This window comes from Neomonachus schauinslandi, chromosome 3, assembly GCF_002201575.2.
Source record: "Neomonachus schauinslandi chromosome 3, ASM220157v2, whole genome shotgun sequence".
NCBI lineage: Eukaryota > Metazoa > Chordata > Mammalia > Carnivora > Phocidae > Neomonachus > Neomonachus schauinslandi.
Window position 1 is genome coordinate 79585553 of NC_058405.1, and position 14688 is coordinate 79600240.

General features: G+C 38.9%; 1 protein-coding gene and 1 pseudogene across 1 annotated transcript; both read right to left on the reverse strand.

Annotated features, from left to right (window-relative positions):
• Nucleotides 1-2048: 2048 nt before the first annotated feature.
• On the reverse strand, nt 2049-2475 carry LOC110570235 (elongin-C-like). Its single transcript, XM_044913229.1, has one exon. It carries the CDS (start codon nt 2429-2431, stop codon nt 2093-2095), a length of 339 nt encoding a protein of 112 aa, XP_044769164.1. The 5' UTR covers nt 2432-2475; the 3' UTR covers nt 2049-2092.
• Nucleotides 2476-6694: 4219 nt separating this feature from the next.
• LOC110570199 lies at nt 6695-7391 on the reverse strand (annotated as a pseudogene).
• Between the last annotated feature and the right edge of the window lie 7297 nt (nt 7392-14688).

Genomic DNA, 14688 nt, shown 5'->3' on the forward strand with positions numbered 1-14688 from the left:
CAGCTTTGTAATAGAGATTGAAGTCCAGAATTGTGCTGCCACCAGCTTTGCTTTTCTTTTTCAACATTCCTCTGGCTATTCAGGGTCTTTTATGGTTCCATTTAAATTTTAGGATTATTTGTTCCATTTCTTTGAAAAAAGTGGATGGTATTTTGATAGGGATTGCATTGAATGTGTAGATTGTTCTAGGTAACATTGACCTCTTCACAATATTTGTTCTTCCAATCCATGAGCATGGAACGTTTTTCCATTTCTTTGTGTCTTCTTCAATTTCTTTCATAAGTATTTTATAGTTTTCTGAGGACAGATTCTTTGCCTCTTTGGTTAGATTTAGTCCTAGGTATCTTATGGTTTTGGGTGTAATTGTAAATGGGATCGACTCCTTAATTTCTCTTTCTTCTGTCTTGTTGTTGGTGTATAGAAATGCAACTGATTTCTGTGCATTGATTTTATATCCTGTCACTTGACTGAATTCCTGTATGAGTTCTAGCAGTTTTGGGGTGGTCTTTTGGGTTTTCCACATAAAGTATCATATCATCTGCAAAGAGTGAGAGTTTGACTTCTTCTTTGCCAATTCTGATGCCTTTTATTTCTTTTTGTTGTCTGATTGCTGTGGCTAGGACTTCTAGTACTATGTTGAATAGCAGTGGTGAGAGTGGACATCCCTGCCGTGTTCCTGACCTTAGGGGGAAAGCTTTCAATTTTTCCCCATTGAGAATGATACTCACTGTGGATTTTTCATAGATGGCTTTTATGATATTGAGATATGTACCCTCTATCCCTATACTCTGAAGAGTTTTGATCAAGAAAGGATGCTGTACTTTGTCAAATGCTTTTTCTGCATCTATTAAGAGGATCGTGTGGTTCTTGTTCTTTCTTTTATTAATGTATTGTATCACATTGATTGATTTGCAGATGTTGAACCAAATTTGCAGCCCAGGAATAAATCCCACTTGGTCGTGGTGAATAATCCTTTTAATGTACTGTTAGATCCTATTGGCTAGTATTTTGTTGAGAATTTTTAAGTCCATATTCATCAGGGATATTAGTCTGTAATTCTCCTTTTTGATGGGGTCTTTGTCTGATTTTGGGATCAAGGTAATGCTGGCCTCATAAAACGAGTTTGGAAGTTTTCCTTCCATTTCTATTTTTTGGAACAGTTTCAGAATAGGTATTAATTCTTCTTTAAATTTTTGGTAGAATTCCCCTGGGAAGCCATCTGGCCTGGGCTTTTGTTTGTTGTGAGATTTTTGATGACTGCTTCAATTTCCTTAGTGGTTATAGGTCTGCTCAGGTTTTCTATTTCTTCCTGGTTCAGTTTTGGTAGTTTATACATCTCTAGGAATGCATCCATTTCTTCCAGATTATCTAATTTGCTGGCATATAGTTACTAATAATATGTTCTATAATTGTTTGTATTTCTTTGGTGTTGGTTGTGATCTCTCCTCTCTCATTCATGATTTTATTTATTTGGGTCATTTCTCTTTTCTTTTTGATAAATCTGGCCAGGGGTTTATCAATCTTATTAATTCTTTTTTTTTTTTACACTTAAACAATACTGCAGTTTATCAAAAGACACATAAGAAATGTCACCTCTTATGTCTTTGACAGTTATAAAAATCAATGTTTTGGCTAAGTTATAAACAAGTTTATAATGCAATTATTTGCATAACTCTAGTAATGCTAACAACGGCTATAAGATCAGAATAGGTTTAAAAAAAAATACTGAACACACAAAAATACATAGCCCCATTATTTACCTGTAGAATGTGTTCATTTATGCTTAAATTTCAGTATTTACTATATCACCACTGCTCTAATTTTAAAAATCCCATCCAAAGGATAAGGCAAAACCACCTACGAATTGGTGTATTTGTTTATTTCTCAATTTGTGAAAATATCCTTAATTTGTTGATGTAGCAAACAAATTTCAACTCTGATTGCTATGCAAAAGAACAGAAGATAATCTGCTTTGCAGTGAACTTTAAAGTTCAACTGCACACAGGCAACATGCTATATATAAAAATTTACTAACTCAACTACAGGTATTAAATACTGAAAAAAGTTAACAGTTTATTATAATTTATTTTATTTAACAATCTAGGAAGTTCGCAGCCATCAGCAGTTCCAGTGCAATTTCAGGTGCAATTGGGAATTCAGGAATCTCTGTGGAGCTGTTAGTGTAGCAAACCTTGTAGGTAAAATACATGCATACTTTTGATAGCACATGTGAAGGAATCTCTCTAAAATTGACTTCATTAGTTTCGTTCTTTGCAAACTGACCTGGGCCACTCAACATGGCTTTTATTGTTCCAGATGTTAGTGCATGTTCTCTTTTTACAATAAATTCATGACCATCCGAAGATATCAATTTGACATACATGGCATCAGGGCCTTCACAGCCACCATAGGTTTTCTCTTCTCCATCCATTATGTTCTTATGAAATTCTACTTTACTTCCACAGGAACTTTAGTAGTTTCCTGGTGAGGCGGGGACACAGTCCAATCTTATTAATTCTTTCAAAAAACAAGCTCCTAGTTTCGTTGATCTCTTCTGTTCTTTTGGTTTCTATTTCATTGATTTCTGCTCTGATCTTTATTATTTCTCTTCTCCTGCTGGGTTTAGGCTTTATTTGCTGTTCTTTCTCCAGCTCCTTTAGGTGTAGGGTTAGGTTGTGTATTTGAGACCTTTCTTGTTTCTTGAGAAAGGCTTGTATTGCTATATACTTTCCTCTTAGGACTGCCTTTGCTGCATCCCAAAGACTTTGAACAGTTGTGTTTTCATTTTCATTTGTTTCCATGAATTTTTTTAATTCTTCTTTAAATTCCTGGTTGACCCATTCATTCTTTAGTAGGATGCTCTTTAACCTCCATGTATTTGAGTTCTTTCCGACTTTCCTCTTGTGATTGAGTTCTAGTTTCAAAGCACTATGGTCCAAAAATATGCAGGGAATGATCCCAATCTTTTGGTACCGGTTGAGACCTGATTTGTGACCTAGGATTTGATCTATTCTGGAGAATGTTCCATGGGCACTAGAGAAGAATGTGTATTCTGTTGCTTTGCAATGGAATGTTCTGAATATACCTGTGAAGTCCATTTGGTCCAGTGTGTCATTTAAAGTCTTTATTTCCTTGTTGATTTTTTGCTTAGATGATCTGTTCTTTTCAGTGAGGGGGGTGTTAAAGTCCCCCACTATTATTGTATTGTTGTCAATGTGTTTCTTTGATTTTGTTATTAATTGGCTTATATAATTGGCTGCTCCCATGTTAGGGGCATAGATATTTACAACTGTTAGATCTTGTTGGATAGACCCTTTAAGTAGGATATAGTGTCCTTCCTCATCTCTTATTATAGTTTTTGTTTAAAATCTAATTTGTCTGATATAAGGATTGCCACCCCAGCTTTCTTTTGGTGTTCGTTAGCATGGTAAATGGTTTTCCACCCCCTCTCTTTCAATCTCGAGGTGTCTTTGGGTCTAAAATGAGTCTCTTGCAGACAGCATACCTATGGGTCTTGTTTTTTTATCCAATCTGATAGCCTGTGTCTTTTGATTGGGGCATTTAACCCATTTACATTCAGGATAACTATTGAAAGATAGGAATTTAGTGCCATTGTATAGCCTGTAAGGTGATTGTTACTGTATATTGTCTGTGTTCCTTTCTGGTCTGTGTTACTTTTAGGCTCTCTCTTTGCTTAGAGGACCCCTTTCAATATTTCCTGTAGGGTTGGTTTCGTGTTTGCAAATTCTTTTAGTTTTTGTTTGTCCTGGAAGCTTTTTATCTGTCCTTCTATTTTCAGTGACAGCCTGGCTGGATATAGTATTCTTGGCTGCATACTTTTCTCATTTAGTGCTCTAAATATATCATGCCAGTCCTCTCTGGCCTGCCGGGTCTCTTTGGATAGGTCTTTTGCCAATCTAATGTTTCTACCATTGTAGGTTACAGACCTCTTGTCCCAAGCTGCTTTCAGGATTTTCTCTGTCTCTGAGACTTGTAAGTTTTACTATTAGATATTAGATACTATTAGATCTATTTTTATTGATTTTGAGGGGGGTTCTCTGTGCCTCCTGGATTTTGATGCCTGTCTCCTTCCCCAAATTAGGGAAGTTCTCTGCTATAATTTGCTCCAATATACCTTCTACCTCTCTCTCTTTCTTCTTCTTCTTCTGGGATCCCAATTATTTCATATTGTTTCATCTTATGGTATCACTTATCTCTCAAATTCTGCCCTCGTGATCCAGTAGTTGTTTATCTCTTTTTTCTCAGCTTCTTTATTCTCCATCGTTTGGTCTTCTATATCACTAATTGTCTCTTCTGCCTCATTTATCCTAGCAGTTAGAGCCTCCATTTTTTATTGCACCTCATTAATAGCCTTTTTGATTTCGACTTGTTTAGATTTTAGTTCTTTTATTTCTCCAGAAAGGGTTTCTCTAATATCTTCCATGCTTTTTTCAAGCCCAGCTAGTATCTTTAAAATTGTCATTCTGGACTCTAGTTCCGACAAGTTACTAATGTCCGTATTGATTAGGTCCCTGGCAGTCAGTACTGCCTCTTGTTTTTTTTTCTGAGGTGAGTTTTTCCCTCTTGTCATTTTGTCCAGAGGAGAACAGATGAATGAGAGAACAAAATGCTAACAGGGTAACAACAACCCCAGAAAAATATACACTAAACAAATCAGAAGAGACCTGAAACCAGGGAAAAAGAAAGGGAAAGAAAGAAAAAAGAAAAAAACAAAAACAAAAGAAAGAAAAGACAAAGAAAAAGAAAAAAAAAAGAATATGATCAAATATGATCAGGCTGGTGAATAGATCAGTGCCACGCACTAGATTTTGGGCGTATTTTGGTCTGTTAGAAGAAAGTGCCTCCCAAAATTTTAAAGAAAGAAAAACTTATATATGTACTAAAATAAGGGTAAATACAATGAAGGGATAGAATATGATTGTAAAGATGACAATAATAAGATTTTATAAAAGGAATTGATAAGAAGTTGGTTGAAAAAATAAAGAGGAGAAATTTTAAAAAAGGAGGGGGAGAGAATGTGATCAGGCAGGAGACTAGAACAAAGCCATACACTAGAGATTTAGAGTATATTTTGGTCTGTTAGAAGAAACTATATCCCAAAATTTTAAAGAGAGAACAACTTATATATATACCAAAAATAGGGTTAACTACAATGAAGGGATAGAATATGACTCTAAAAATGAAAAATAAAAAAGGTTTTTAAAAAAAGGGTTTGATAAGATATTGGTTGAAAAAGGGAAAAAGAAAAATTAAAAAAAATAGAAGAAGAAAAAAAAGAAAATTAAAAAAATTAACTTTGAAAGACTTAAGAATCATGGGAAAAAAGCCATGAATTCTATGTGCAGTATTCCCCTAGCTCTGGAGTTCTGCCGTTCTCATTGATGGGTAAACTTGGTCTTGGCTGGCTGTTCTTGCTGATTTTCTGGGGGAGGGGCCTGTTGCCATGGTTCCCAAATGTCTTTGCTGGAGGTGGAATTGCCCCGCCCTTGCCGGTCCGGGCTAAGTAATCTGCTCAGGTTTGCTCTCGGGAGCTTTTGTTCCCTGCAAGCTTTCCGTTCAGCTTTGGAGGCCAAGAGTGAAAATGGCGGCCTCCCAATCTCCACCCCGGAGGAGCCGAGAACTCGGGGCCCGCTCCTCAGTGAGCCCCCAGAGAAAAGCAATCACTCCCATCTCCCCAGTCTCTGGCCACTCTCCATGCTCACCCGGCCTATGACCCAGCATTTCTGTCTCTGGCACCCAACTCAGTGTGGAGTCTCCAAACCCAGCAGATCCCTGTGGTGCACTCCCGCGCCACTCCTCCCCAGGGGAAGAAGGAGAGTCTCCCTGGATCTGCCACTTGTTGGGTCCCTGCTGGAGGAGCAGTGGCCTGACTGTGCCGCAGATCACGGTTTATGGCAACCCCGACCTGAGAGCCTGCACCTCGGCTCCATCTCTGCAGCCGGCTTCCCTGCTCCGATACCTGGGAGCTCTGCCGCACTCAGGCACGCCCAGTCTTTCTGTGACCCCGAGGGTCATGAGACCACACTGTCCCAGCAAGGGTTCCACCCCCCGCTTAGCCACTGGAGTGACGTCCCTCAGCGGAGCCAACTTCTAAAAGTTCCGATTTTGTGCTCCGCGGCTCTATCACTTGTGGGTAGCGGCTGACGGAGGCCCCCTCCCCCACTGTCTATCCTCCAGAATATCACCTCGGATTCACTTCTCCGCATGTCCTACCTTCCAGAAAGTGGTCGCTTTTCTGTTCAGAGAGTTGCTGCTATTCTTTTCTTTGACCTCCTGTTGAGTTCGTAGGTGTTCAGAATGGTTTGATCCCTATCCAGCTGAATTCCTGGGACCAGATGAAATTTAGGTCTCCTACTCCTCTGCCATCCTGCTCCTCCCCCAATTTTTTTTAAAAAACAAAATACAACATTCTAAAAAACCCAAAATTTACTATTGATACTAATTCCTACAAGTTTGCTGTGCTACAATACACAAGTCAAGAAATTAAGGGAACCATTAAATATTTAGAAACATTCAACATCAGAAGGTTTAAAATCTAACTGTTATGTAGTAGCCCCTCAAAAAGCTACAACCTGCATTTTTAAAAAAAGTATTTTCTCTACAAAGGATCTTATCAGCTACACAAAAATCTATACAGTTTTTTATTGAACCTAATATTGAGCTGCACTTGAATTCACATTCTTAGCAAAATAATTGCCTGAGCACACATGCACACTCCACACATATCATTACAGGATAGCCATTTATTCTTCTCCTCCTCTTCCTCATCATCTTCATCTTCTTCCTCCTCTTCCTCTTCCTGCTTATCCTCTGGTTCATTCTTTTCTTTGAACCTGTTGGCCTGCCAGGACCCTTCTTTCCCGCTTCACTTTTGCCCTTGGTGTGATAATGCAGCAATATCCTTTTCATATTTCTCCTTTAGCTTAGCTGCTTTCTGTTCATATGGTTGTTTATCTTCCGCTAACTGTTCAGACCATATCTCACCCAATTTTCTTTGCAGCATCCCCAATGGATAAACCAGGGTGTTCACTTTTTATCTTCGGGTGATGTTCAGAGCAAAACAGGAAGAAAGCAGATGGACGCCTTTTAGGAGCATTGGGATCTTTTTTCTTTCCCTTCCTGTCACCTTTGGGAGGAACATAATTTTTCATCTCCCTGTCATAGCAAGCTTTGTCACTTTTTGCCATATCTTCAAATTTCGACTTTTCCTTTGCAAACATCGTCTTCCATCTCTCTGAACATTTCTTGGAGAATTCAGCGAAATTGACGGAAGAGTCTGGGTGTTTCTTTTTGTGCTCTTGGCAGGTCTGCACGAAGAAGGAGTATGAGGACATCTTGCCCCATGGCTCGTTGGGGTCTCCTTTACCCATGGTGACAGACGGTGTCTACCTGGTGGTAGCTTTTCCTCAGAGTCCTGCAGAGAGGCCTGATCCAACAGGGATGCTTCCTTCCCCAGGCTCCAGCATGAACTGGATTATCTGTCTTCTCTGGCTTTAATTGAGCATTTTATATGATTACACCTTTTCTCTTCAGCATATCAACTATACTACTTTTTTTTTTTTTGCTTTTTTTTAGTGATTGCTCTTAGGTGTGCAAATACAATTTCAACTAATATAAGTAAACTTTCAAATGACCATTTCAAATATCCACTTCATGGATAGTTTACATACCTCATATCAGAGTATTACACATTATCATCAGATCATCATATCAGAGTATTACAAGAGTTGTTACACATTTCACTTATACATAACTGAACAATTGTTGCAATTATTGTTTTGATCAAACTCTTTTCTGTTAGATCAATTAAGAATAATAAAAATAAAAGATCATATTTTACCCTCATTTTTGCCTTTTACCCTCATTTATGTCTTCTGTAATGCTCTTCCATTCTTTATGTAGATCCAGGGTTCTGGTCTATATCATCTTCCTTCTCTGTGAAGAATTTCTTTTAACATTTCTTGCAAAGAAGATCTGTTGACAAATTCTCTCAATTTTTGTTTGAGGAAGTCTTTATTTCTTTTACTTTGTTTTGTTCTTTTTCCCTCCACTTTAAAATATTTTTATTTTTCATTGTGATAAAATACATGATATAAAATTTATAATTTAAACATTTTAAAGTGTACATTTCAGTGGCATTCAGTATATTCATATGGTAGCTCAGTCATTCTCTTCTCCCCCATCCATATTCATAAATTGTTTCATCTTCCCAAACTGAAACTCCATACCCATTAAACAATAACTCCCCAGTCTTCCTCCACCCACCTCCTGGCAACCACCATTCCACTTTCTATCTCTATTAATCTGACTACTCTAGGTGCCTCATAAAATGGAATCAGGAAGTATTTGTATTTTTCCTTTGCTTTTGAAGAATTTAGCTGATAGAGAATCCCAGGTTGGTAAGGTGTTTTGTTTTTTTTTTTAACACTTTATTTCACTCTACCCTCTTATTACCTGCATTGTTTCACAAGAGATATCTGATGTAATTCTTATCTTCATTCCTCTATAAATGAGGTGGGTATATTTCCTCTGGCTTCAATAAAGATTTTCCCTTTTCATTGATTTTCTGCAATTTGAATACAATATGCCTAGATGTAGATTTTTAAATACGTATCCTGCTTTGTATTCTCTAAGCTTCCTGCATCTGTGATTTAATCTCTATCATTAATTTTGAGAAATTCTCAGTCATTATTACTTCAAATATTTCTTCTTTTCCTTTCTCTTTCTTCTCCTTCTAGTATTCCTGTTACACATATGGTACAATTTTTATAATTATTCTATAGTTCTTGCATATTCTGCTCTTTCCTTTAATTTTCTTTTTTTTTTTTCTCCTTTTTTTTTTTTTTTTTTGTTTGGGAAGTTTCTACTGACATATCTTTAAGCTTCCTGATTCCTTCATGAGCCATGACCAATCTAATTATGCACCCATCAAAGGCATTCTCTGTTTCACTTGCAGTGCTTTTGATCTCTAGAATTGTATTTTATTTCTTTCTTAGAGTTTCCATTTCTCTGCTCACATTGCCCATCTGTTTTTGCATGTTGTCCACTTTCCAGCAGAACCCTTAGCATATTAATCAGTTATTTTAAATTCTTAGTCTGATAATTCCAAATCTCTGCCATATCTGAGTCTGGTTCTGATAGTTGCTTTGAATCTCATACTGTCTTTTGTGCCTTTTAGCATATCTTACAATTTTTTGTTGAAAACCAGCCATGATGTATTGGATAAAAGGAACAGTATTGGCTCTAGCAGCAAACTTCTGCTCTTGGAAAGCTATGATTCTCTGTCTGCTTCCCTCTCCAGTTTGGGAACAGCAGTTTCTCTGTGACCTCAACTCTCTGATGGATCTAAGAGGAGTTGTTGATTTTTAGTTTGTTTAACTTTTCTCTTGTTGTCAGAATAAGAGTGATGACTTCCAAGATCTCTACATGTTGGACCAGAAACCAGAAGTCTCCAAAGGACTTTCATTGAACCTTTTATATATTTCATAGATTCAGTGAACATTTATGAAGCACTACTGGGTGAGATAGTATAGCCAACCTGCACCCCATACCCAAATGTCCAGCCTCTTCTGGACACCCAGGAGATTTGCCCATGTGAGACCTCCAATTTCTAGAGACCATGCACGTGGGATTAGTAGGAAAGGAGAAAACAGACGAAGGAAGAGCTTTTAGTGAGGAAGAGAATCAACCCTACTTAGAGTTTTAGCCTAATCCTTTCATAAAATTATAGCCAACCTCATGGCCGCCTAGCTCATCCCGTTTTGTTCCTAGTTATGGAACATAGAATATGGTAAACTGGCTATGCAACAATAAACCTTTTCCAGTTTCCTTGTATCTTCCCAAAGTTTGTTCTCCCCAACTTTCCCACAGAGAAAAAGAGAGCTGAAACATCGTGTGAGTCTGTACTTCTTTTAATATTCTAGTATCAAGTCAATTAGAAGATTTTCTTTCCTGGTAGTTGCATCCGAGAAGAAAGGGATGAGCTGCTGACCGGATCCAAGAAGAGGTGTAGTCCCATGGCCTGGGTTGCAAAAGCAGTTCAATGCTGCCCAATATCGGGCACAAAAGTATTGTCACCTTTCAGTAATTAGCATGAATAGAAGAGCATACATATTAGAATAGAATACAAAACCATGGGTCATCCAGTACAGAGAGGGAACACAATGCTGTGGGGGTGAAACTTTGCACTAATTCAAAATAATTTAACTCATAGAACTTCAAAATAAATTAAAATTTTACTTTTTCACTACTTTAGAGAAAAAAATTTGCTATCAAATTAACAGTATAAAACTTCTCTTTGGAGAAGTACTAAACTGGAGAACAAACCTAAAATCTTATAAAAGCATCTATGTGCATAAAAACGATGGTGATAGAAATGTTTACATCAATTTCCTAAGAACTTCTGTTAGGCAATACATTTTTGTTTAGTCCTATTTTTCAATATATTCTTAAAAGCAATGGCTGTATCTCTTTCTAAGTACTTTAGAAACTTCCCACTAATTCAGAATGGGAAGAAAGAAGAAGGATTAGGCCAAACTGATAAGGCTTTTCTGTATATTTACATTAGGAAATAGGGTCATTTATAATAATTTATAATACTGCTAAATAAATAAAGTGATACAATAAAGACCCAACCAAGTAAGAATGGGCCAACTTTCTACCTTACTTCCACATAGGAGCTGCCCCTTTATTCTTTATTTCCCTAAAAGCTGCTTTATTCTTTCCACATTTCATTTCTCAAATTGAATTATTTCATCCTAAGTAGTAGAAGTAACTAGGAACAAAACAGGATGAGCTAGGCAGGATTAACTGTGACAGGAGAAGTTCTCCAGACTATTAAACCACCTAAATCTTAAAGGTGACAGATACGCTGTTTTAAATCAGCCAAATCTAAATGAAATAGAAGGAATAAAGAGATTCTGAGAAATATGTTTCAATAAACAAGGGCAAAATAAACCCATGCAGCAGCTTTGAGCCACAAGTTTTTTCCCCAGCTTCTCCTCAAATGTTCCTCAGGACATTCTAAAGTCTCCCTGCAATGTCTTCAAGCTCAAACAGAAAACCTGGACACTTCTGAGAACAGGAGGTGGGAGCACTCCAGAAAGCCAGTTCCAAAGAGCCCAGGTACTGACTGACACAACAGGGAGCCCAGAAACAAATGGGGCCGCCAAACCTCAAACAAGCACCATCCCAGCTGAGATTAGCTGCTGTTGCCCCAAATTCACATTGCAACAACACCATCAGATTACAACCTGGCAAGACGAGAGAGAACCAGGCAAGGGCAGGGGAATGTGACACCAAAGTAGATTGTCAACTGTTGACATTTTTTTGTTGAGGGAGAAATGTCGTATCAAAATGGCATGGGGCGGGTGTTATACGCAAATAATGAATCATGGAACACTACATCAAAAACTAATGATGTAATGTATGGTGATTAACATAACATAATAAAAAAAATTAAAATAAAAAAAAGGCATGGGGCAAAGATTGAGAAGTTACTACATTCCAGGCACTGTGCTTGTCCTTTCATACACATGGTCTCATTTAAGATCCCAACAATACTGAGATGCTAAAACATCCCCACTTTACTGAAGAGGAAAGAGTAAGAGAATAAAATGGAGAAGGACAAAGAGAGGGAAGGGGAGAAATCAGCTTTCACTGAGCACCTGCCCAGGTGCCAGGTCCTGTCAGGAACTTTCACCTGTTACCACATTTCATCTTCACATTTTTAAGATGGCAAGTTCACTTGTCCAGGATTCATTAACAAGTAAAAGCTGGGGCTGTGGCTGTAGTTAGGTCTTCCAAAGCCAGGATAGCATAGAGAGCAACTCAGAAGCCTGACTAGCCAGCTGACAGCTCACGCCACAGCCATGCGCAGAAAAGCTGAAGGGAAGTGAAAATCACCATTGGAGAAGTGGTGAAATACAGCGTTGAGGGAGAGGTTCAATTAGAGGCAAGAGAGAGCAGATGAGTGGAGGCTAATGGGAGCTTCCAGGAGGGCGCATTCAAAGGTAGCAGCCTGTAGGGAACAATTATGAAGTTGGAGACTGAATGATACTCAGTCTGAATCTTAGCTCTGGCACCTAGCTGGGAGACCTCTTAAGTCACAAGTGTCTCCCTAGGGACAGTATTACCTGCTTTGTGGGACTGTTGGAAGGTAGGGATGATGCCTGTTCCATGATATTTATTAACAAGTGATAAAAACATTATTATTATATTATAATCCGTGGAGTATGGCTGGATTTGGCTGGGAAGCAGAGAGGGACCGCATTGCTATTGCTGGAACTTTTAGGAAGCAGGAAAGCTGAGAGATCCGGAGGCTCCTCTTCACTCTTCGTGGGGCCTTCTTTTCCATCCTCTTGCATTTCCTCTCATCCCACCCAGCACTCAGAGTGTTTTCTCTGAAGCAATACCCAAGCTCAGCTGAAAATGTGTTCCAATTTGCTGCAAGCTGAGTTAGGAACCCCAGAGCCAGGTACTCCTGTCCCCAAGTGATGGAACCTGTGTGGACAAACCACACTACAAAAAGCTTGAGATTATTGAAAAAGCCCACTTGGAAACTACTAGGGAGAGTTGGGAGTAGACTTAAAATAAATTGTCTGCTTTTATTTCACTGTCACAGTTAATGTGAATTTACTCGTGTTGCTTTCTAATATCCCATGGCAAATTCCTTAACTCCTATCTCCATGCCCTCAACTCAAAAAACTGGCATTACACTACATTCACCTCAGGCCCTGGCCCAGAAACCTTCACCTGGTAACACACCTGGACTGCAACGGTTATGTCATGTCAGGAGACTTACATTTTGCAGAATGGTCATGGAAAAGAAGTAAACAAACAAAACTCCATATAAGAAGTTCATTGCTCCAGAAGGATGCATTTGTAGTTAATTCAACACCTTATCAGCAGGCGATTTCTTCTTTCCCAAAGAGCACGCTCCTAGAAAAATGTCTCCAACATAGTCTTCATTATTTTTACAGAAAGAAGGAAGAAAGGCATACCTTCCAATATCCCTAGTCTCTTCTAGTTTATTTTTTAATCTTTATTTTTCTTGCAATCAATATATCACATATTCATGGGGAGGGGGGTAAGATTACTTGTAAAATCACCTCAGACAGGATAACAAATAATTGTTAACTTTTTGTGGTGGTTTCTTTTGACTTTATAGCACACATTAAATTAGGGTCTTAACAAGTCTCCTCTGTATTCAGAAGCCTCTGCTTTGTTCCCATGTTCTTGGCCTGTTTATGGTGCTTGTTGCCTTTGACCACTCTTATCACAGCCTGCAGTGCTGTACTGCACTTGCCTGTCCACTGGCGGGCTCCTCAGCTCCACTGTTAGCCCTTGAATGAGAAGTGACCTTGTCTACTGTGGTGGCCCTAAAGCTTTGCTCCCTTTGGTAGGATTCATCTGCTGGGAAGAAGACTGAACCACCTGTGATAGTTAATTTTATCCATCAGCTGGGCTAGACTACAGGGCCTAGGTGTTTGGGCAAACATGAATCTAAATGGTTTTTTGTTTTTGCTTTTTAAGATTTTATTTATTTATTTGAAAGAGAGAGAGAGCACAAGCAGGGGGAGGGGCAGAGGGACAAGCAGATTCCCTGCTGAATGGGGATTCCTGACACAGGGCTCGATCCCAGAACCCTGAGATCATGACCTGAGCCGAAGTCAGATGCTTAACTGACTGAGCCACCCAGGTCCCCCAAACATGAATATAAATGTTCTGTTAACATATTATTTAGATGTGTTTAACAGTTAAATCATAGACTGAGTAAAGCAGATTACCCTCCATAATGTCAGTGGGTCTCCTAATCCAATCAGTTGAAGGTCTTCTCGAAAAGACTGGTGTCCCCCAAAGAAGAGAGAAATCTGTCTCCAGATTGCCTTCAGACTCAAGCTGCAATATCAACTCTCCCGTGGGTCTCCAGCCTGCTGGACTGCCTTGAAGATTTTGGACTTGCCAGCCCCCATAATCATGTGAACCAATTCCTAAAATAAACTTATGTATATATATATATGTGTGTGTGTGTGTGTGTGTGTGTATACACACACACACACACTATTGGTTCTGTTTCCTTGGAGAATACTGATTAATACAACACCTCCTGAATACTCTATCCCCACCCAGTCAGCCACACTACTACACTCTTCCCCTTCTTGGGCTAGCCTTCTGTCTCTCCATTTCCATATTTTCTCTCCTGTTACTGGCTCCCATTCCACTTTCCTGCACTCTCAGCGTTTACACCTCCACCTTTTCTCCCATCCAACTCCTTCTTTTAAAGAATTCCCTCTTTCAAGCTGCGACCATATACTGACTCAATTCCACTTTAACTTGATTGATTTACTCCAACAATTATACAGAAGAAGCAGGCATGGTTTGTGCATTAGGTGGGTGGTACTAAGGGTGGAGAAGGGGCAATGATACAAAGATAAGTTAAGGCCTGGGTTCTGTCCTGAAATGTGTTAACAATTAAGGAAATAATTGCAAGAGAGGTCAAAGAGGTGCATATGCAACTGTAACAGAGGGAGGGCTGCACATGGAGCATAGGAGCAGGGCTGAGGGACTGGGGAGAGTACATGAGGGAAGATCCCTCTCCAGGAGTAAATGGGGGGAAACAAGGTTCAAAGAACAATTGTGGAAAAGCAAGTCCATGAAAGATGGATA